We start from the raw sequence: 24,254 nt of genomic DNA, 5'->3' as shown, positions 1-24,254 counted from the left end.
GTTCTATAAACTAAACGGGCCCAGCTCCACAATCTCTTTTCAGAGAGATGCTCCAGACCCCTGATCATCTTTGCCACCTCTGCTGGACCCTTTCTAGTAGCTCCTTGTCTTTCTTGTACTGAGGAACCCAGAACTGGACACAGTGCTCAGGATGTGGCCTCACCACGGTCAAGTAGAGGAGGAGGATCACCAGCATCGACCTGCTGGCCACACTCTTCCCAGTGGACCCAGGATACTATTGGCCTTCCTGTCTGCAAGGGCTCACTGCTGGCTCACAGGCTCACAGTGAACATGTTCACTGTGAGCATGGAGCTGCTGGAGCAAGTCCAGACAAGGGCCATGAGGATGATAAGAAGGCTAGAGCACCTTCCATATGAAGACAATCCCAGGTCCTTCTCAGCTTAACTACTCTCCAGTGGGTCAGCCCCCAGCCTGTACTGGTACTTGGGGTTCTTCTTCCCAGGTGCAGTACCCTACACTTGCCCTTGTTGAACCTCACTGGGTTTCTCTCTGCCCAGTTCTCCAGCCCATTAAGGTCCCACTGAATGGCAGCAGTGCCTTCAGGTGTATCAGTCACTCTCCCCAGCTCATCCAGGTCATAGATAAACAAGTTGAATAAGACTGGACCAAGTATTGATCCCTGGAGAACATCACTGACTACAGGCCTCCAACTGGATTCTACTTTGCTGATCACAACCCTCTGAACTCTGTCATTCAGCCAGTTCTCAATCCCCCTCACTGTCCGTTAATGTAACCCACATTTCCTAAGCTTACCTACCAGGATGTTATGGGAGACATCAAGGCAGAGAAAGCATTCAGTAAACCTTCATAGATGTGTCTGTGTCTTATCAATAACAACCTCTACAGGTTGGGCGGAGAAGAGATTTCGAGCAGTCCTGCAGAGAAGGACTTGGGGGTGGTGATTGATGAGAAACTGAACATGAGCCGGCTTCAGTGTACGCTCACAGCACAGAAAGCCAACCGTATCCTGGGCTGCATCAAAAGGACCGTGACCAGCAGGTCAAAGGATGTGATCCTGCCCCTCTACTCTGCTCTCGTGAGACCTCCCTTGGAGTATTGTGTACAGTCCTGGTGTTCTCAACATGAAAAGGACATGGAGCTGTTGGAGCAAGTCCAGAGGAGGGCCACGAGGATGATAAGAGGACTGGAGCACCTCCCTTATGAAGACAGGATGAGAAAGTTGGGGCTGTTCAGCCTGGAGAAGAGAAGCTGCATGGAGACCTCATAGCAGCCTTCCAGTGTCTGAAGGGGGCCTACAAGGATGCTGGGGAGGGACTCTTCATTAGGGACTGTAGTGGTAGGACAAGGGGCAATGGCTTCAAACTTAAACAGGGGACGTTTAGATTAGATATAAAGAAATTCTTCACAGTGAGGGTGGTGAGGCACTGGAATGGGTTGCCCAAGGAAGTTGTGAATGCTCAAACCCTGGCAGTGTTAAAGGCCAGATTGGACAGAGCCTTGGGCAACATGGTTTAGTGTGAGGTGTCCCTGCCCATGGCAGGAACTAGATGATCTTAGGGTCCTTTCCAACCCAAACCATTCTGTGATTCTTCCCTAAACCAAGAAAGGGGGCTGAACTGGGGACACAAATACTATTCCTTTCAAGGGAAATACAATTTAATAGGTTGTTTTTTCTTAATTACCCATTTTAAGCAGGTATTTTTTCATTATAGCACATGAGAGTACTGCACAAACTGTGAAAAGAGCTAGTTTTTCACAGAAAATAAGCAAATATAGCCTCCATTTCTGAATATCAAATGCCCACAAACTGTGTATATGCAAGAAAAGAAGCAGCTACTTTACCCCTGAAGGTGATAAAGTGACTGTGAAAGACTGTGGGGAGCAGACTTCTGTTTCTCTGTTTTCCTGCCTGTTCGCTGCACACATTTACTGTCATCAGGATCCGGATGAATGAACATCAGGCTGAATGTATGTTATGTCCTGTATCTCACAGAGCAATATAATTTTGATTTTATTATGGAAAAGAAGGCTGTAAATCAGATTACTTTTCACTATCATGACCTAGATAACACCTTTAATGATTAATTGAAAAAAGTAGCTGATATAAACATCGCTGTTTTCCAGATGTGTGTTTTTTTGATGCAAAATATTATTGATCATTCAAGAAAACCATATACAAGCCTCTTTTTTTTTTTTAAAGAAGTACTTTTTACAATAGTAATGGGGGGTTGATTCAACTCCACTAAAGCTGATGATGGTCAGTCCTTTATTTTGAATATTTGTTGGAAAATTGGACCTTGTTTTGCAAACGGAATAGCTGAAACTAGCAAAAAAAGAAAAAAAAAAAAAGGCATCTGCATTGCTAATTGGTTACTGAACTACATGGACCAGCTGGAGGGATTTCACTGGAAGCTAAATCTTTATTTGCTTTGGATTGCACGATATAAATCTCTTTATCTGCTATCTGAATTCACTAAATCATAGAATCAGAGAATGGTATTGGTTAGAAGGGACCTTAAAGATCACCTAGTTCCAAGCTCCTTATTCAGAAAGGCATTGTACACCATGTAGACCAGTCATTTAGTTTTTAATCTTACTCTTAATTTCAGCCATCTGTTTCTGTTTCAGTATGTAAAGCCCTGAGATCAGTACATTATGATAACTCTAAAACTGAACATGGATGCAGACCATAAATAAAATTTGATGTTATATAATAACAGCTTAATGAAAAATCACAAAGCCTTTTGAAATTCCACACCATATGAAAGGCTGCTGATCTTCTAATTGCATTTTTATTTTAGCTATTAGTACAAAATTTAGAGTGATTAATCCAAATAGTGGATTACAGACCAATGTTAATTGTTCTAAGTTATGGTAAAATATATTTGGTTTTGAACAGAAGTCTTTCATAACCATTTTTCTCTATGGTTTCAAATTGCCTACTGTTTCAAAACCTGATGCCACTGTGGATGCTTAGGGCTGTCACAAGTACCAGCAGCAAAAGAAAATAACAGCTAATGTGAACAGTTGTCCTTTCACATGTCTACATAACACCAGCAAAATTTTAATATTTTAGAAAATAAATTACTTCTTTATAGAGGATAGGTAAATTCTGAAATGATGTTATAGACATGAAAGAGCGATAGGATTGCATACATGATAATTAACTGAGTAGCCATGCAAGCAACTATGATAAAGAAGTCAACTCTGAATGCTATACTGTTGTTTTGTGTCAAGTACTTCAATTTAATATTAAATAGAATATTAGGCCTATGATGTTATTTTGTAAAAGGCTTTTTGTTTTTTAAGGCAGGACTCTAGTTGGATCGAAATAACAAAATTATAAATACTTATTTATCTAATTGACAGTGACAAATAGTCCTTACTTGTATGTGCTATGATTATCTTCCAAAAAAAACACATTTTCAGGACTCCATTAATATGAATTGCTTAATATATAATCTTCCACATAGTTTTCGCTCCGTTTGTCAGTTCCTCTCTCTTGTTCTACTACTCTTCACAGCATAAAATCCGCACCAAAACCCACAATATGCTATTTTTTAGGTCTGTCTGAGAAAACAGTTGTAATGAATATGTCTGTCTCCACACAGTTCACATAAAGGGGGAATTTTAAAAGAATTTACAGAAGTTGAAAGGACACATTTAACTGACTCTTAGTAAGCATTCTGGTCCTAAATGCGAGTACTGCACATATTCCTCTAGGAATCAAACTGACATGAACCAGCATGTGTGTGCCAGTGATTTCCATGCATATAAAGCATTTGTAATCTTTTAATTCAAGCACTAGTAACATATACTGTTGACTGAGAGTCTGCAGATGCACATCTGCCAATTTATGAAGTAACAGACGGCATTTACCTCAGACTGAAAGATGTGAAAATGCTACAAATCACTTTCAAACTTGAAAATGTAAGTGTCTGTGGTATTTACCCTGAAATTAAAATAATTGTCTGAGGTGAGTTACATTGATTCAAAAGATTCATAGGTGTATGGGTATAACCAAAAGTACAAAGAACAGAACACTTACCTGTCATTCAACATACTGCACAAAAAACAAGGGCCATGTTATCAAAATAATCGCCCCTTAAAAGCAGGGATTTAGGGTTTTTTTCCAGTGCCTTAGGATAGCACCTTTTGCTCAATAAACTTAAGGTTTCCAAAGCATTTTACCTCACCTCCGACAAAAGTTTGGCAGTGCAGTTTACCATAGGAATACTTCTCTGTAATAAGATAAAAATATATACTGTGGGCAAATTAAGTAAGAGTGGGAAGTTCTCATTATAAATGTAATCCTGATGACTAAATCTAGAGTAGTGACACATATACTGCAATTGCATCTTGAATAGAGCAAGTTTTGTACATCTGCCTAAATCTGGATATGAAATCATAGAATCATAAAATCACCTAGGTTGGAAAAGGCCTTCAAGATCATTAAGTCCAACATTTACCCCAGGACTGCCACATTAGACCACCACTAAACCATGTCACTGGGGGCCTCATCTACACAGTTTCTGAACACTTCCAGGGACAGTGACTCCGCCACTGCCCTGGGCAGCCTGTTCCAATGCTTGAGCACCCTGCCTGTGAAGGAATTCCTCCTAATACCCAATCTAAGCCTCCCTTCGCGCAGCTTGACGTCATTGCCTCTTGTCCTATCACTTGCTGGGAGAAGAGACCAACCCCCACCTCACTACAACTTCCTTTCAGGTAGTTGTAGAGAGCAATTAAGGTCCCCCCTGAGCCTGGCCACTGCCCATCAATCCAGCCTATCCAGATCCCTCTTCAGAGCCTTCCTGTCCATCAGCAGATCAGCACTCCCACGCAACTTGGTGTTGTCCTCAAATCTACTGAGGGTGCACTTGATTCCCTCACCCAGATCATCAATAAAGACATTAAACAACACAGGTCCTGACACCAAGCCCGGAGGGACACCACTAGTGACTGATTGCCAATTAGATGTGACACCATTTACCACCACTCTTTGGGCTCTGCAATCCAGCCAGTTCCCAATCCAGTGAAGAATCCACCTACCCAGACCATGAGCAGCCAGTTTCTCCACTGCTGCAGGAGACAGTGTCAAATGCTTTACTTAAGTCCAAATAGACAAAGTCTACAGCCTTTCCCTCATCAACCAGGTGGGTCACCTTATCATAGAAGGAGATCAGGTTGGTCAAGCAGGATCTGCCTTTCATGAACCCGTGCTGACTGGGCCTGATCCCACTGACTTCCTGCATGTGCTGTGTAAACACACTTAGGATATCTGCTCCATGACATTCCTTACCACTGAGCTCAGTCTGACTGGCCTGTAGTTTCTGGGGTCTTCCTTCCTGCCTTTTTGTAGAGAGGCATCACACTGGCCAACTTCCAATCCTCTGGGACATGCCTCCAGACCAGGATTGCTGAAACAATCTAAGGTCTTTAGCACTTTAAAATGCTCATTCTGTATTACAAGTTTTCTTTTGTTAAAAACTGAAATATTCTTTATTTTGAAGCCTCTGTTTTTGTAGGCATTAGATCCCCTCAATCCCATATACCCACTCCCAAGCTTGTGGCAATTACCCCAGTATTGCATGAATTAACCTCTGTAGCACATGCGTTTTTGCCATTTTTTTGTTAGCTCATGTTCTCATGTTTACTTTATCCCCTGCTATGCTCTCGCAGAATCCAAGACACAGTAAAGAATTAAAGAAATTGTGACATCTCCTGTCTATTTTAAATCTGATACATATCAAGAAAGACTATATGGTTCCTTCCTAATTCAAATTATTCTGATTTAGAAATGCAGATATTAGAACTGCAATAACTGAAAGGTATCTAATGCTTGCTTATTATTTTTTAGCTCAATCCCTGAGTCACAGCTAGTTTCATTTTTTGAAAATGAAATGTTTATAATTCACTGGTGGTATTAAAAAAATTATTATCAACTTGAAATAAAACATCATTCATACCACTGTGTGGAAAATATGACTTGTAGTGAGAGGAACCCCTCTTCTGGTTGAAGCACAGAACACCACGCATGGAAGTACTGTGCAGTGCAAACACGGAGTTCTCCCAGGCTGGTTTCAGTCACGGCACCTTTAGAGGAATTCATCTCCCTTAAAAGAAAACATCTAACATATATCATGTCAGGTTGTTCTCACTGACTATAGAGGAAATAGATATCTACCTCTTAGATGTCTATAGCAAGTAAGAAAAGTGCTATCGAGTCTGTTGTTATATAAAAAGCTCCCATCTCCTATCCTTTAATTTGTCTGCAGGAGGACACTCAGCATGCCATAGCATACATGGCTGATGATACTGAAGATCAAGCATGCCGTTGATAATCATTAGCTTCTTTCAACACAGTTTCCAGAAGGGATTCTTGTGGCTATATTGAATTTAACAGACCGTATTCTGATCGTCAATATCTACATACTTACACTGAAAAATCACTGCAAATTTTAAGGACACCATGGTTGTCATTGCTCCTAAGAATTTGAACATTTAATTCTGGTACTGCTTTACTTCTCAATTCCATAGTTTCTTGCTTGTTTGCTAAAGCATTTTCTCCTTTATGTCTCAGGGTGAATTCTTAAAATAGGAAATGGGAGAATTTTGCTCTTGCTACTTTAGTCACTCGGCTTTACCAAACCCCTTTTTACTTTTCCCTTGTGACTTCCCCCCTATCTTCTGCAGAAGTTCACTTTTGCTACACTTTTGCTTTCTGTGATCCTCGCTTTCCCCAGTTAGAGTTTTCACAAAGACATTTCTGTTGTTACACTGTTTGTTACAGTGTTTATCATTTCTCCCAGAGATTGCTAGCTGAGCCATCTGGATGATGTGATAGAGCTCTACCTGCCTGGTGTACTGTTCTAGATACTCCATGACACGAACAGCATGACCAGGAGGATTTCTCACCAGGAAGGATCTGCGCAAGCTACATTTCAAACATTCCCCAGAAGAATGCAAAAAGCTTAGTGGCATCTGTAAGGGTTTTCGATCATTATGTAAAGAGAAGGGGAAATGTTAGTAATGCATCTTCCTTCTTGACATATTGCTGGAATGCAACATGTTTTACTAGGATTTTATATGCCTCAAGAAAGGCGTCATATTTCTGTGCTTATGCCTTGAAATTTGTTGCTATGAAAACATCAAAACCAGTCTATGACTAAGAACGGGCAGTGTTCAGGCAAAATAGTATCCAGCCTCAATGTCAATTCAACAATCAAAATGAATTGTAGTCATTTTCATGCTTTATAGGGCTTAATATCTTTCCTGTATCATTAAAGTCTTTTAGCCACTTATATCCAATGCACACAGGCCTCAGCTCACCCAGTTCAATGCATAATTTGAGCACAGCTATTCCAGCAGTATCTCTGAGAAATCAGATTAAACTACATTACATTGAATTATCTTTATTACTATTTGCCTTTTCTTGCTTCCTTTAAATTTCTTGGCACAGAAACATTTTTTAGATTAATCACAGCACTGGCTGCACCACCTTCCTTCTAAACAGTAAAATTTCAGATGATTTATTACTTCTGACAGAGTGCACTCTGAGAATTAACTGAATGGAAGCCTTCAGATCAGGAGGAATTTAAAAAGAGCAGCAGCATCTTCCAGCAGAATGTGTCTTGGGTCCTTCTGTCTGAGAAGCTTCTCTGGATGGAGAAAAGAAGCTGACCTCAGGCAAACAACTGTGGGGAAGCATGTAAGGTAGGCTCACTGTGTGTTCACATGCATGCATATCTTCTCTTCTGCATATCACATTTTCTTTTACTTCGGGGATTTTACTGTGTTATAGGCTTTCCAAAGTTACTCCCTTGGAACTGAAGAAAGAGATGTTTTTTCCAGTATCTCTATCTCCAGTTAAGATAATGTACTTCTGGTTTACTGTGTTGTATGAGGCAAATACCATGATTAGAAGAAATAGGCATAACATCTATCAATAACTGAAATGTCTCATGGAAAGTAATTTGAAACCAACATTCAAAATTACCTCTTAAAGGAATACGTTAACAAAGGATTATGATAATAATTGATCTAAGCATTTAACTGTCTCACCTTCCTATTTATTTAATTACCATGAATTTAAGTATGATTGCAGAACATTCTTAACTAAGGATGCTTTTCTGTTTATAGAACAGATTGAAAGATTTAACCCTCTGTTCCCTGATGAGCCCTACACAAAAATGCTCAGATTACATGATGGGTCTGTAGGACAATAAAATTGTACAGAACTGCCAAGATGAGGTCTTCTAGAAGAAAATACAGATATTGCGTGAAGCTAGATGAAAAAAAACCCCAACAAACCAACAACAAAAACCTGACAATGTTAACATTCCAGAGTCTAAAGACAAAAAATATTGAACATGACAAAGCCATTTTTCTCCTCAAAAGAGCTGAAGTACTATTTCTTCCTTGAGTTACAAATCTATTATACAGTCAGAAAGAGGAGCTATTTTGAAATTCTGGAAACATTAAGTTTTTGGTTTAAATGATAAGTTGCCTCTTGAGAAAATATCTATATACTTTCATCAAAAGACAAAGCAAATGCTCTTTCACTCTGCCAGCACACCATAGAGAACATAACTACCTGGAAGACTACACAGTGTATTAACAAATGGATTAAAATGATGTGAAAAATACAAGGTCAAAAAAAGTGTATTCTCATGAAGATTTCCAAGATCTTCCTAATAATAACCAAAAGTACCACAGGGTAAAATTTTCAGAAGTGTTAACATAACTGACAAAGCCAGTCCTGTTTTCAAGTTGTTTCTTTATAAATAATAGCATCTTTTACAAAGGAATTATTAGTTTCTTACACACCTACAAATGTTACAGAGATGTCCCAAATGAAAGATCAATGCATTCTTCATACCAGTTCTTTATACTACATTTCATTGCAAAAACTTACTAATGAAGGTAAACATGACAAACTCACACACTAGTATATAAGGAAAAAGAATTTGGAAAGAATCTAAATTAAAACAAGCATGATAAGACATACAAGCATAATAAGAAATCAGAAAGTTAACATGATGCAATGCCAAAAGACACCCTATGACTCAAATCCTCTTTCATAAAACAGATACAAGAGTATGAAATAATACAAAGTTAGTATCATAAAATGCAGTTTGCAGTGAGATTTTTTATAAATAAATATTAAGTTTAGAAACCCATGATGGTTTCACAGAGGAATTTTAGTCATACTAACTCTTACCTGTCAGGGTTGCTTTGTTAATAGATGGTTGGTTACACATTGGTGATCGTCTGTTTAAAAGAAAAAAAGGTATATGCCTGGTAAACACAGAGATGACTGAATCCTTGAACAATATAATAGAAAATATATTTCCTTGGGAATTTTTTTGGGACTGGAATACCCTGGCATCGAAAAAAAAAAGTTCTGACCAATATTTTAGGAATCTACAAGTTCATTAAAAACCTACTTAATCATACCTAGAGCTTATACGTAGCTTTAAGTTTGATTTATATAGTTATCGTCATTGTAACATGGCTTGCACTTGCCACATTCTCTTACTTGAAATGTCTTTCTTATTATTATTTTTCATTCTATTATTTTGCATATACATTTCACACATTATTTTGCCTATATCTTTTACAACAGTCTTTAGGGCAAACAGCTCAGTGGTGTGTTTTGTCCACTGAAGAAAGCTAAAAGTTGCTGGACTGACACAGCTGTGTAGGGGTGTGTGGGTGACTGCAAGCAGGGTCTACATAGGGTATGCATACTCCAGCCAAGGGGCTGGAAATATCTTTTAGGGGTACTGCATATGCAGTGCTAGGCAGCTGGTTTTGGAATGCTAAATACTTCTAAGTTCCAGAGGTGCACATTTTGGGTGAGGGAAATGACTCCACTACAAAATTTGACAGTGTAACTAAGGTTAATGTTAACTGCGATTCTGTAACACAAGTGGAGAAAGATTGTATTTATAGCATCTCATTTATAAACATGAACCGCTGTGGATAGTGGAATGTCATTATCTTGCATAAGTTAGGCAGAGCTCTAGGTTCAGATCATGCAAGTAGCTCACAATGAGTGGAGCTGTCTGCTCACTCTGGTTTATTTGCAAGACTCAGATTCTGCCTGAATGATCATGTTTGTATGATCTTTGACATATGACTAATTTATTGAAAATCATACAAATGCACAAAACCAATCCCAAGTTTATGCAAGGGTGGCAATGCAGGAGCAATTAGTAGGCAAGGGGGCTATTGTCTCAGCTATCAAGGGATTAATAAACTTATTACTCATCCACATGGTTCATGCAGGTTTGGTAGCACAGACTGAAATCTGTAACATCTAATTGTTATTCTTAGTTTACATTTAAACAGTATCACTGCAAAAAGTTCAGTGGCCAAGAATAGACGCTCACTTGCTGGGTGCCCGATCTTGTAGATTGGTTAACGCGGCAAAGTTATTCCGTACAGTACGGAGGCTGGCCAGCACCTGGAACAAACAAAACAGTTTCAGTCTAAATTTGTGCACAGGTGAGACTGACATATCTCTGCTCGACTATGCTGAAAATAAAAGGAAAGAACATTGCAAAACAACTGTAAAAGGTTTCCAGGATTGGTTTGTCCAAAGTCTTTGACCATTACTTAGCAATAACATGTCTGTAATACAAGGGCAATAATTTATTTCTTTTTTTCCCTCATGAACAACTCATTATTTTGCTTAAAGGCAGACTTACTTGAAGAGAAGGAAGTTTTTTTTTTTTTTTTTCACAAAATACTACTTAGTTCTGTAAAATTACCATAAATGCATTCATGTTGGGAAAATAATAGCCCATTCAAGACTACTACTTCATGCATAAGAAATTACTACAAAATCTTCCATTTGCAGTTCAGCCCACAGAGACCTCAAAGGACAAAGGAATGAGATTGTCTAGACTGCCAGGAAAAGTAAAAACTGCTCCCTTAAAGGGTACAGTTGATTTGGGTACTTAGTGCAGAGGACTAGAGTTAAAAAGAAGGTAGCACCTGAGCAGGTGGGAAGGTCTGCAGGCTTTTACAAGCTTTGCACATTGGGAAAGGTAATATAAATGAACTACTTCCTTTCTGGACTTAATTTTATCCAAGACAGCAGCTAGTAGAGGTAGTAGAGGGCTGTCTTCTCATTATAAGTGGCATAGGCACTCTCTTCTGAAGGTAGCTGGATAACCGCAACACATTTTGTTCCATGTAAGGACTGTAAGATGCACCTCTCCAACTAGGGAGAAGTAGTCCAGCTTATGTCAGAGAGGAACCACAAGTTGTCTGGAACCAGACTGGGAATGGGAGGAAGCAGCAACACTCATTAGAATGATGTGCCTTTGTGGGAATTGCTTGTTGTTTCTCAGCCCAAACTGGGCTGGTTCCCTGGTGAACCTGTTGTAGGAATAGCAAAGGTGGAAATGGAAATTTGGGTTCCAGAGCTAGGAGTTGAGGAGGATACAACCATCTTTCCACAGCTGCTTAAGTTTATACATGAGGTAGGAAGGCAGTAGTGGGCTGAAAAGAAAAGAAGGATTTAGTGAAAGCTTATAACAGACAGAAAATATTCAGGAGATAATAGTGACTGGCAGTGTTTAAGCTACTGTTGGTAGTTCCCAAATGACTTAAGGTAATAAAAATACATTTGTTGCATAATTAGACCATTAATTTCATTATGTTTTCCTTTCCAAAGATCAGGAGGTAAACTCACATATTTGTCATTCAACATAAAATAAAAATAATTATATATGCCATCAAATGTGTATGTCCAGGGTACAGTGACACTAATAAATGTTGTATTTAGATGTTGGATATACACAGATGGAAATCAGGCATGAACTGATCAGAAGAGGAAAGAACATCCTGGAGTTCAAAAGTTCAACAATGAATGCATTAAATACAAAGAAAAACTGCTGAAGTATGGAAAGTATGAAGTAAAAGAAAATGATGAGTTAAAGGTGGAAGGAAAGCATAAATGAAATAAAGATGGAAAGATGGGCCTATTAAGGTAAGACACACATTTTTTAGTGACTGCAGTCCATTTTTGGTTGTCTTTGGTCAATCTGCCTGGATTCAGTTTTTGTTTACCAGAGTGATGAGATGGCTTGCATGTACTAATACTGTGAGAGAAACATATTTGTGTGGCTCCCAGAACAGTCTCAGGCCATGAAAAAATGCAGTAGTTTCCCTGGCTGCAAGCTCCTACTCAGTAAGCCCTGCTGGGCTCAAATTGGCTGTATATGCAGGTGCACTGAGAACTGGGAGCGTGTATGAAGGTAACTAACTGACTCCTTGGTGAGTGATCTCAGGCATAGCCATGCCTATTAGCTCTGCTTCTGCTGGACTCTGCAATGAACTCTGTACATGCTGCACAGGGCTGTGTCAGAAAGATTATCCAGCTAGCCACAATACCACATGAGAACATGAACCCTGAGGTATGTGTTGGATCTGAAATCACGGGACATTTAGTATCTGGGGTGCTAGGGCAAGCAGGGTGCAGACCTGTAAGATTGTTCAGGGCCAGTTATGAGTGCAGGTTAATGAGCCTTGCTGGACCCGTGCTCAGGTCCCTGAAGAGCTGAGGGAGTGTCTCTCTACCCTGCCCACTACTGTGCACATTGACCAGATTTTTCCACTGTCTGAGATGTTATGAATCTCTCCTTTTTCAGAAAGTAGAGATTTGACTGTTTGGTTTGTGTGTCCTTCCACTTGTTCTTCTCACAGCTGAGATAACTGTATGTTCAAGGGTGAAACATCTAGTATCTGCCCAGTTTTCCAGCTGCTTTAGCATACAGGCCATATTTTGGCAGTTCTGTAAGTGTGAGGTGTCCCCACATGACTTTAAACTTAAACAGGGGAAGTTTAGGTTAGATCTAAGGAAGAAGTTCTTCACAGTGAGGGTGGTGAGGCACTGGAATGGGTTGCCCAAGGAAGTTGTGAATGCTCCAACCCTGGAGGTGTTCAAGGCCAGGCTGGACAGAGCCTTGGGTGATATAGTTTAGTGTGTGGTGTCCCTGCTCATGGCAGGAGGGTTGGAACTAGATGATCTTAAGGTCCTTTCCAACCCTAACTATTCCATGATTCTATGATTCTATGCATACCAATCTGGCAACAAAAACTTTGGCCATTGGCTACAGTGGAGCTAAACCACTTGATTTATTGTATAAACATATTAAAATTTATAAAGCTATTATACTATAAGTACATAAAATAATATTTCAATTTTACATTATAATTTGCTTTAAGTGACAGTTTCTTTGTTCACAGAGGTTCTACTTGTGCTTGATGTTTCTCAAGTTACAATTCAGGAGCAAAAAGCAACCACTCACTTGCAAACTACTATAGGTTTAATTTCTAAGTAATATTATTTTGAAAATCATTATATACAAATATTTGCAAGTGAAGTAAAAAATCAAACCTTTTTGATGATAAAAAACCTAGAGAATTCATCCTTAAATTTTAAATAACCCACATGATTTTATTTTGAAAAGCTAAATTCTATGAATAACTAAATTACAGCAGTTACTGTATATTACAATATAGGGAAGTGCAACTAATAATGTGTTTGTGATAGAGTTTTTAATTTCAGCTTATAAAATTCCATTCTGGTAAAAATAGTAAATTAACTTGTCCTCAGGCTGGATTCTATGTGGGGACACATCATGCCACCCTGCCTCCAGCTTTCAAATGCAGCCGCACTGACTAGAGACAGAAAAGCTAAAATTGGAACTATTACCACCAGGTGGCTCATGATCAGATGAAACAATTCTCTTGATCAACTGAATACAGATGATCTGAAATAACTGGAACATGTGTTCCGCATATCATGATCTACTGCCACCAGGAAGCCCTGAACAGATTAAAATGGTGCTTTTGCTGCTTACAACATAAAAATGCATCTACATGATGAAGTATTGCTCTAGAAAGGTATTGAAAGTGTAGTTCATATGATGCTTAGACACTGGCACATGGGATCCAATTTCTGAAGTTCTGACTGAGGTCCTAACACTGGTAAACCTAACTCTAAGGAATGGGTCCTGTACTTAGTTGCAGATGTAGTCCATGAGCAGGCCCCACTGGGAGATGGATTTTGCATATTCAGGTCAGTTTTAGGGAAGGGCTACATTTTTTCTGAAAGTCTAATCAGATGTCACTTCCCCTCTATTAGGCATAGTCTCTCAACTGCGTCTCAATTCCTTCTGTCAAGGAATGTGACGTGGGATAACTCACCCTGTGAGTGCTCTTTCTCCTCTTCAATGCAAATGAAAGCAAGTTGATTTAAAACACTGCTAGCAGGGTTTGCACTGAAATACTAAAAGTTCTCAAATAATCAATTATGGCATCTTGGTGCAAATAGCAGCAACATTTACGTGCTCCTGGTATAATTGCTGAAGCACATCCATCAGCACCAACAAGAATACAAAACTGCCCTTAAAACAAATAGGGTGTTTTGTCCCAGGAGAAAAAATAAATGGAGTGTAATATTTGCTGTTTTTCTGGGTATCCTATAACCTACCTTATCTATGTGGCATAATTCGTAATAAAAATTCAGATGAAAATGCATATGAACCCAATTATTGTAGATATTATTGGATTGCTTGACCACTATAGTATTTGTGGGTATTTTTGTGCTCAAGCGTTAGGGGTTTTATGTTTTCTGAGGAATTAATACCAGAAATGGTTTTCTTTTTCTTTTTTTCTTGCTTTTCCTGTAATTTATTTGTTTCCACTACTGTTAAAGTAAAGGTTACCATTTGAGAGACCTTAAAGTATTCTTAGAAAAGGTCCTGGCTTAATATTTACTCTGCTAATATATAATGAAGGTATTCTTCATATTAAGGATTTGATCATAGAGTTTTATAAAGTGTATGTGTTTAAAATATAATTAAATATATAATAAGCTATTAAATTAATGTTAATAATTTTAGCAACTTATCACTAGACCAAAGCAACCTGCATATTCAGACTGAAGTTGGATACCTTATTAGCAGTTAAGACTGCTGTGTGACTCAACCTTTCTCTTTCCATGTACGTTCAATCACATACCATTTCCAGATTTATTTTTACCCTTGTAGTTACAATATATGAACTTTCATTCCTATTACAGGTTAAAACTTACCATTATGAGTTCAGGAATGTTAACTTTTCATACATCGTAAGACAGCTTTATTATTAAAAATTGTGGAGTTTTGATCTAAATTATGTAGAATTTTGAGCTGGTATGCTATAAAACAGAATCTGAATGGAAATTCAAACTGATGGTTTTGTAAAACATAAGTATTCTGGGTAGAACTTATCTTGCATCTAAAAATTTATGTGGCATTGAATGTGTAAAAGATGTTCAAAAAAGAGAACTTGTAATTATAAAAACTAGGGGAATAACAGAGAACACAGATTTGTCTTCATCATGGCTGCCTGCAATGGCATTTGAAAAGGTATCAGGGGTGTTTATTGTGTTGTTGCACTTCAACATTTCAGATAATCAGAAAGCATTAAGCAAGAGATAACAAGAGTGGGAGGTTTATGACTTTCTGCTTAGACAGTTTTTTCCCATTGCAAGCAAAGAGATGTTATGTAATATTAACAACGGAGAACAATGTATTTGGCCTTTAAATTGCAAGATTGTGTGAGAAATACAGCAAAATTGTGCCTACCTGAGCAAATGGTGTCACAATCAAGTCATCTCCATGTCTGAAAAAAACAAGCAGAGTTGTAAGGTACTATTAAAAACTTAAGTGACTGCTTTTAACAGAAAGAAAATCAGGTTATACAATGCATCATAGGTAACTCCAGCTGTATTCTTCTGCAGTTTACTCTCTACCCCTGCTTTACACATTCTTTGAAAAGTAAACATGAATTTAGTTATGGCCCAGCTGCCTGGTGTGTCTATGGGATGGCTGATGAACCAAAGGGTTTCTACAAGGATGGGTTGGCAGGTAATTGACTGCCCAGGATTAATCTGCAGAGATTTCATCTCAAAGGGTGAAGGTGAAAATACCGAAAGCAACCCTACGAAGCAGATGTCAGTGCAGAATGGACGAAGAACTGCAGATGGCTGGGCAGCACATTGCAGTCGAATAAAAACCTTGTAAAACTTTCAAACTGACTCACACTTTTGTAGCTATTGGGGGGGTGACCGAGTGTGTGCCGTTGCTGTGGCAACCTCACCCTCACCACGGGTGACGTATGGGCAAGGTGCTGGGATGACGCACTGTAGGGCAGAAGGGAGGAAAGGAAAGAGAGGTTCCTTCGCTTCAGCACCGAAACCTGCCACTTGAAATGGTTTCCAAAAAATACAGCCTTGAAAATACAAGTAGGCTTGAAGGGCTGTTGAGCTTAAGAGCAGCATCTGTAACGCTGAGGATATGGAGCCACATCTCTCCAGGGGACCACACTGACAAAGAAAACTTAGACTTTTCAGTCACGATATCTAGTACATGGCAGCAATCGAGCTGAAAAGAAATTTTCTGAAAACAAAAATATCTTTGTTTTTAATTCTCTTGCAGTGAATTTATCGTGATGAGTTACAAGTGGCAACTTTCAGCAGAAATTACCATTGCTTTGGTGCTATTTCAATGATATTTAAGCATAATGATGTATTTAATGACAGATTTCAAGTCCATGAAAGTCTAAACAGAAAAAGGCTTTCTGATAAATGGAGAAATACCATTTGTGTTTGAGTTCCTATTACATCATTCTTATAATCTATATACTGTCCACAAGACAGTTATGTTTTTGTAGGTTTTGCAAGAAACTAATAAAAAAGCAGTACGTATAACCAAAGACCCTGTAAGGACAAAATGAAACTCCCCAGTATTCAAAATTATCATAATGCTTAAATACCTGTGTAACTTTTCATTACCATCTCTTGTATTCCTATGACTGGAAATAGAAAAATGGATTTTTACAGACCCTGTGGAAGAAGACTCCACTTTTAACAGCTTTGAAGGAGTGGTTGGAATAAGGTGATGTTTCAGGTGAAACCATAGTCCCAGCCTGGTTGGAAAGTATGAAAGCCTGATTGTCACATTAAATCAAAAGAAACATGGCACCATCGGAGGAACTCAGAGGCTTTAATTGGCCAATGAAGCCAAAACCAATCGGTTATTGTAGATATTATGAATCAGCCTGGGGCATTAACAGGAGAGTTAATGACCACCTGGATTTTGTACTTCTTCATGCTTTCATTGGCTCATGAAAACATCAGAAAATGCCCATGATTATAATTTCTGATCAGGATTGCTTAATGACTTAGACAGCTACACAAAGGCTTCAGCAGAAGATAAGCCACATCCATCTTTTCCTTTTCTCTCTTGTTCTGCACTTATGCAGCCATAGTATGAATATGTATGCTACCTCACCTCCAGAAGAATTATACTCTTTTTCTTCAAATTCTGTGAAATGGTATTTGTTGTGTTGCACCTGGCTTACAGTTCCTCCATAAAATCTGTTAATTTCTTCCCTTTTATAATGAATATTATTACTTTTTGAGTATAGCTGCTCCATTTTCTCTTCTGTTTTGACACTTAAAAGGCACAACTGTCTAGAGCAAGGAATACTGTGTTAGTCAGCTGATTGACTTCTGCAAAGGTGGAAGAACCTAAAGCCTCAAGTAAATTATTTGCCAGTCTTCCTCACACCTACCCACTTTATCTGTTACTCAGGTTTAGCCAAAAAAGCAAACAAAGGCTTGAGCTAATTCTTAGAAATGAGTGAGTTTTCTGAGCAATCAAATTCTGCACAGAAACTGTATTTAAAATCAATATGCAAACCTATTTTTTACTTTTCTAGTCTATTATTTCCCACAATTGGAAGTTATGAAGGAAAGGAAAGGACGGGAAAGGGAAGGGAAGGGAAGGGAAGGGAAGGGAAGGGAAGGGAAGGGAAGGGAAGGGAAGGGAAGGGAAGGGACCTGAAGAGGAAAAGGTTTACCTCTAGCAGCAGCACCAGACAAAGAACAAATATATTAAATTGTTTCTACCTGTAAATAAGCTAGATAGAGTAGAGCTAGTTCTTTTTAGAATTACAAGCATCTGTCAGTGGCAAACACTCTTACTGTTCAACATATGACATGAATGCACACAGTATTTGTCAGTGCTTCAAATTCCCAGGCAGTTGCTACAACATAGTTATTAACTGTCACAGTGCAGATTGACAAAACCATGAAAACAGGATGATCCTTCTTAAAATCTCTTCTGGGCTTCCTTATGGGACATGGTACTTTCTTGCTCTTCTTATTCAGTGCCCCCGTTTGGCATCCCTTGAATGCTAAGGCACTTACAAGAGGCGACAAGTAGATGTTTCTGTGCCTTCTGCCCTGGAATTTGGTTTGGTTTTTTTTTCTTTTCTGTAAAATAGCATGACCCTACACTCTAATGTTCAAACTTCATTCTACTTGAGCTCTCGCTGGACTGCACTCATTGGAGAACCCTGATAAAATAGCATAGCTTGTTATTTTTTAGAGGAAACATTATGAAATACTAATTTAATGTACTGAAATCAACCAAGGATTTAATTTTTCACTTTTCAAATGCCCTTTATTGTCAAGAGCAACATTTCCAGAAATTATCATTATTTCAGTGAAAGTGTGATACTGAAAGTACAGATATCCACAGCTTTCACAAAGCAGTTTAGCACGCAGCAGACCCACTTGAACAGAAAAGCAATTGCATAACGTGGTGAGTAATCTTTAATCCACATTGGGCCAGGAAACCTGCAGAGTGCTCAAAAAGGGTGCAGACATGTCTAAAGTGATGTGTTACTTTTTTGAACAGAAGAGCAAGAATGTATGATTCAGTCAAAATGCCACTGATCCACAGTGTATTGCAGTGTAGGAAACACTACAATGTAAGAATGTCCTGTTTTATTTTCAGATGATAAAGAAGCTGATAGATGATTCTGTCTGGAACCTGGACAGGGTAGTGCCACACATCCATATACTGAAGAAGCAAGAAGGAGTGTAAATCCTGTACAATGTATCACAAATTTCTAAATGTAGTCAGAGCTGTTAACCTTTAAGGTTAGAAGAAATTATTCACAGAATATTAAAATTCTAACTCGAATGCTTGGGATACTTGTTTACATCTTCATTTCTCAGAGGAAAGGCAGATTTGAAAGCAGATTAATTTTCACATGGCCCCAAAATTTAAAATGATCAAATTCCACCATCACCAATAAAGACTGCTAAAGCACACAACAGTCTACCTGAGATGAATCACTGTTACATAAAACATAGGCTAAATTTCCATTAGCAGACCACAGATTATATAATGCATTGCAAGTTATTTACCACATTAAAATAGTGAAGCCTGGTTACTTGCAAATTTTCTGGGTTTTTCTTCCTAACCTTTCCTGTAGGACATGTGTGAACTCACCCCATAGAACTTATGATGGTCCCCCCCCGAGAAGAGATCAAAGTGCTATGCTAAGTCACAAGTTAGATGAACGTGTTCAGCTGTCTGTTGCCAAATAAAAAGTACAAAAATTCTTCTTCCTTTTCTCAAGATTGGCATTAATTTGTCTCTTCTATCCCAATTACATTAACTAATTAACTTTGCCCCCACTAAAAAGGAACTTAGAGATTCATGCATGGACCAACAGAGAAGCCCACAGGAAGATTAACACAAAGATAGACAGGGTGACTGCATAACCCTTATTTCTTAATTAAGTTGGCATAATTTAATATAATCCATCTAACAAGTGGAGTTCTAGAGAGAGATTCTGCAGACCTGCCAGGATACAGTTAAAAAAGAGAGGGCATTTTTTTTCATGTGGTCAGAAAAAGTCAAGATATCCATCAAGGAGAGGTGAGTTCCAGACCTTAGAGATCACTAAAAATGTTGAGTCTGCACTTGTCAGTGCAGGGCTTTGCAGAAAAGGTACTGAATAAAATTTGTCTTCGTAAATGCCATAGTAAACTCACATTGAGACTTTCTAGACACATATGAAGAGTACCAAGTGAGTGATCTTGAGGACACATATTGCAGATGGGAAACATAAACAGGATAAATAAGAGCTCTGTCTAAATAGAGGGGAAAATTGCACAAAACATATTTACACCAATTTGACATATATTTCCTCATGGACAAGATGCAGACAAAATAGGATTCCTAGTTAAATTTGATACAATTTTTTATAGCATAAATTATAAGACTAGTGGAAAGGATCTTGATGCTTGTACCAGTTTAAAACATGATCATACTGGTTTGCACACTCCTCCATTTGAATGAAAATCTTACTTATCTCCCCAGTGTAAGTACTGGCCAAGGATGCTGGCCAGGCTTTAAATCAAACTGGCATAGTCTGTGTTGGATTCTCTGGCTAAAACTTGGGACATAGCCTATCTGAAAGAAAGTCTTGCACCTCGGTAAACACAATCCAAGAGTGCAGCACAGGCTGGGATCTACTCGGCTGGGGAACAGCTCTGTAGAAACGTACCTGGGGGTCCTGGTGGGCAACAAGCTCAATATGAGTGAACAGTGTGCTGCTGTGTCAAGGAAAGCCAACAGGATGTCTGGTTACATCAACAAAGGGATCACCAGCAGAGATAAAGATGTCATTGTCCCACTCTACTCTGTACTTGTCAGGCCACACCTGCAATACTGTGTTCAGTTTTGGTCCGTGCTATACAAAATAGATGTGGACAGGCTGGAGAGGGTGCAGAGAAGGGCCACAGAGATGATCTAAGGACTGGGAAGCCTGCCCTATGAGGACAGGCTGAGAGCAGTGGGTTTGTTTAGCTTTGTGAAAAGAAGGCTCAGGGGAGACCTTATCATCATGTTCCAGTATTTAAAGGGTGTCTACAAAGAAGATGGGGATTCCCTTTTTACAAGGAGTCACATGGAAAATATGAGGGGTAATGGGTACAAGTTACTCCCAGGGAGATTCCAGTTGGACACTAAAGGATTCACAATGAGAAAAATCAACCTCAGGAATAATGTCCCCAGGGAACTGGTGGGTTCCCCAGCATTGGACACTGTTAAGATTCAGCTGGACAGTGTGCTGGGCCATGTTGTCTAGACCATGCTTTTGCCAAGAAATGTCGGACCAGATCATCATTAAAGCCCTTCCAACCTGGTATTCTACAATTCTGCGACAAAACTGCCAAATTACTTTGGAAAGCCCTGGGGAACAGTGACTGTTTGGAATCCCTGAACTGTGCTCTACAGTAAGAACTAAGGCTTTTGTCACATTGCCACAAGAATTAACTCCATTTTTACAGAGTTGTATTTGAGGTTTGTTTTTTGGGTTTTTTTTTTTGTTTCTTTTTTTTTTTTTAATTCAGAAGCATAGCAAACATAAAAGCAAGGTAAAATTCATCCGACGATGAAGATGAAAGTAGTCTTCTATTTGAATCATAAAATTTATTGCAGCTTCCTTTTTCAGTGTAAACATCTAAATTTGGATTAAACATGACATCCACTCATTTCTGTATAAAAGGCTGACTTACTGTCCAATAACATACTACAAATACAGCTTAGATGTGTGTTTTGCTTGCACATATGCTGGAACACAAATATACCATGTGCAAAACCACAAATGGAGAAGTAGACTGAGGTCATCATTTACCCTTGTTTGGGGTGTTTTGTTTTGTTGTGGGTTTTTTTTCTGCCTCAATAACATTTTATAGGTGAAGCCAAATAAACACACAGTAAGCATACGTATTAGGTATGTTGAAAATATCTGCACTGCTCAGATTCAGATTTTAGCAGCAATGAAATCTGATTCAAATTGCACCCCAACAAGAGTAATGGAAACATCATGTAATTATACCATTCAGCAGAAGCTGTGTCCTAAGGATGGCAAGCAGGAGGGGTGGCTGGCTGCTTCACGCAGCTTGCACTTCATCATCATCATCTGCATATGCAGAATCCAAATGGACTGGTTCACAATATTGGGAGTCAGAAATCACAGTGCTTCAAGTTAGTTTATTCTGCAGGAAGAGTGCTTAAGTCATGTCATCTCAATTTCTAAAGACTTAAAAACCAGTTTTCTAGACCTGATATAAGATAGCTCAGGCATGGCTCCAAAAGCTAAGGCTGACTTAGGGCAAGAGGCACCTCTCAATGTTGTGTCCACATTATAGGGTGTGGCAGACACTGGCTTACACCTTTGCCCAGATAGTCACTGGGTTCTCAGTGGTTTGCATATTGAAAAGCTGACTGACTGTCATTTGGGGGTTGATGAGGCATCTAAGGGAGGGAGTGGGGACTGTGGCACTGTGGGCAGGCTGGGACTTAGGGCTGAGAGAGCAAGCAATTGAAATTGTTGTTCAAGTTATGAGCCACAGAGGAGGGGGTTGTTTTTCCCAGAGTATTTAGTTATTTCTGGGAACATGTACCTTGAAGGATTTTTACGAAGAGCTACTTGAAACCACTTGTTCTATCACATGGTAGACAGAAATTAGACGTTGAATAAAGCAGCATCTTTATTCAGCATCTAAGCTATTGTCTTAGTGTTTCTGAACACCACATTTTTCTCCTCCTGATTCTTCTAAACAGCAAAGAGTTTTCCCTAATTAGTCAAAAGTATTTCTGTAACATTGGGGGTTCTGGAGAGTTCAATCTACTTAATTTCAATTGAGCTTAACCAGATGGAAGAGGATTGGCTCAGAAAAGCTACAGTCCCTGGTAAATCCATTGTTGTAGCCACAAGAAAGGCTGGTTATAGTCCTACTTAGACTACCTAACTAAGCAAGTTAGACTTAGGAAGACACAGCAAAGAGAAAAAAATATTTCTCCAGCATAAATCTTACTAACAAGTATTTCAGGTGTGTTTCCAAATACCTCATTTACCTACCATCTCCCATGAAAGTATCACAGCATCTTTGGAAGGGCTCAAGGAAGATCAATACCTCTTGTGACACACCTAGCTACTTCCCTGCTCAGCAAGTTTAAATGTTTTCCAGAGACTGCACTCGCACATCTAATTTGGGTAATCTGCCTGAGGAAATTGTGTAGATACTGGTGTAGTGGGCCATCACAGGATACCAACAGGATGTGCAAAATAGAGAAACACAGGGCAACTCAAGAAATCACCTGTATCGTATTGCCCCAAACAACCACCAAGTTTTGGTGCTTTAATCCGACCATAACATAGCAGACAATTTAGATGACAGAATAATGGACAACTCTGAGCAACTGGCCTGCATTAGGTCTGACAGAATTTAGTCCTAAAGAAAAACAGAGCATGGCTTGGCTAGAGTGTTACCCTGGTGTAGGCGGTTTTCCTTCCAAAATCAGGCAGTCCGCCTGTGGGTCACTGTGGCAATGGCAAGGGAAAAGAATCTACTGCAGTGAGGAGGGCATTTGGTTTGTGTGTTAAAGGAAGGGCTGGATTAAGCCAGAGAATGCAGGACTTTGAACCAGAAAAGAGCTGAACTCAGTCAGAAGACTCCAGGAGAATTTAGCACTGCCATTGTTGGACTTTTCATACAACATGAATAATTATTTAGCTCTAAGCAAGCCTGTAAAACAAACAAGCATCAGTGACTAAGGAATAGGTCTGTCTTCAGCTCAGGTTAGAGCATATTAGTGAGTGGGTGTGCATACATGACTGGAAACAATCAAGTTGGTGCAGCTTAATGAGTTACTATTAATCAGTTTTGACTGCATTAGGTGACACATATAAACTCTTGCAAGTGAAAATAAAATGTATTACCTTGAACTGCTTTTAAGCAGCAGACATTTGGTTGCTTGCAAGTCCTTGTCCCATATGCTTAAATGCTGAGAACTGATATGATTGTGTTACTCCTGAAGAATTATAACAGACAACTTTCCATGTGAATCTCATGCAGGTTGAAAGATTTCCTAATAAGAAACACGTGAGCAGAGCTGCTGAGAACAGCTCCTATGCAAGTTAACTTCCCAGCCGGAGTGAGCTTGCTCTCAGCCAGCCACTGGAAGATTGTTTCAGCTTCAACATTTAGAAAAAAGGGTCCAATAACAAAATCCAAAGACCCCTAAATGTATGTAGAGACGAATAAACAAGAAAACTTCAAGAAAAACAAGGCAAACCCATCAGAATTTCGGATTATCCATTTTCAGGGGATGAACTCTACAGCTAACACAGCATAAGCACCACTGCAAGCATACAGTGTGTTGTTTGTGCTCTGAGGGTGAAAGAAGAACTAATGCTCTTTTGGGTTATGACATAAATTCAGCCTGTGCATGTGGGTGATCACTGACCTGGAAAAACAGTCCAAAAGGCATCCCCAAAAACATTCAAGTCCCTCTTTACAAAGTTCCCTTACAAAGAACTGCTCCCATCCTTCAGTA

General features: G+C 39.0%; 1 protein-coding gene across 1 annotated transcript in view; it reads right to left on the bottom strand.

Annotated features, from left to right (window-relative positions):
* LOC104405113 (cAMP-specific 3',5'-cyclic phosphodiesterase 4D-like) overlaps window positions 1–24,254 on the bottom strand; it is a gene marked incomplete at its 3' end in the record, with an annotated part of 70,486 nt that overhangs the window by 12,092 nt on the left and 34,140 nt on the right. Inside the window, exons 3-5 of the mRNA XM_010013715.1 lie at window positions 15,633–15,669; window positions 10,380–10,453; window positions 9,206–9,255 (exon numbers count right to left, since the gene is read on the bottom strand). Of these exons, the coding sequence (XP_010012017.1) occupies window positions 9,206–9,255; window positions 10,380–10,453; window positions 15,633–15,669 (161 nt within the window). The remainder of the gene's footprint in view (window positions 1–9,205; window positions 9,256–10,379; window positions 10,454–15,632; window positions 15,670–24,254) is intronic.

This window comes from Nestor notabilis, unplaced genomic scaffold, assembly GCF_000696875.1.
Source record: "Nestor notabilis isolate BGI_N333 unplaced genomic scaffold, ASM69687v1 scaffold6094, whole genome shotgun sequence".
Classification (NCBI taxonomy): Eukaryota; Metazoa; Chordata; class Aves; order Psittaciformes; family Psittacidae; genus Nestor; species Nestor notabilis.
The sequence above is the reverse complement of the archived record's forward strand: the minus strand, read 5'-3'. Positions and strand labels throughout refer to the sequence as shown.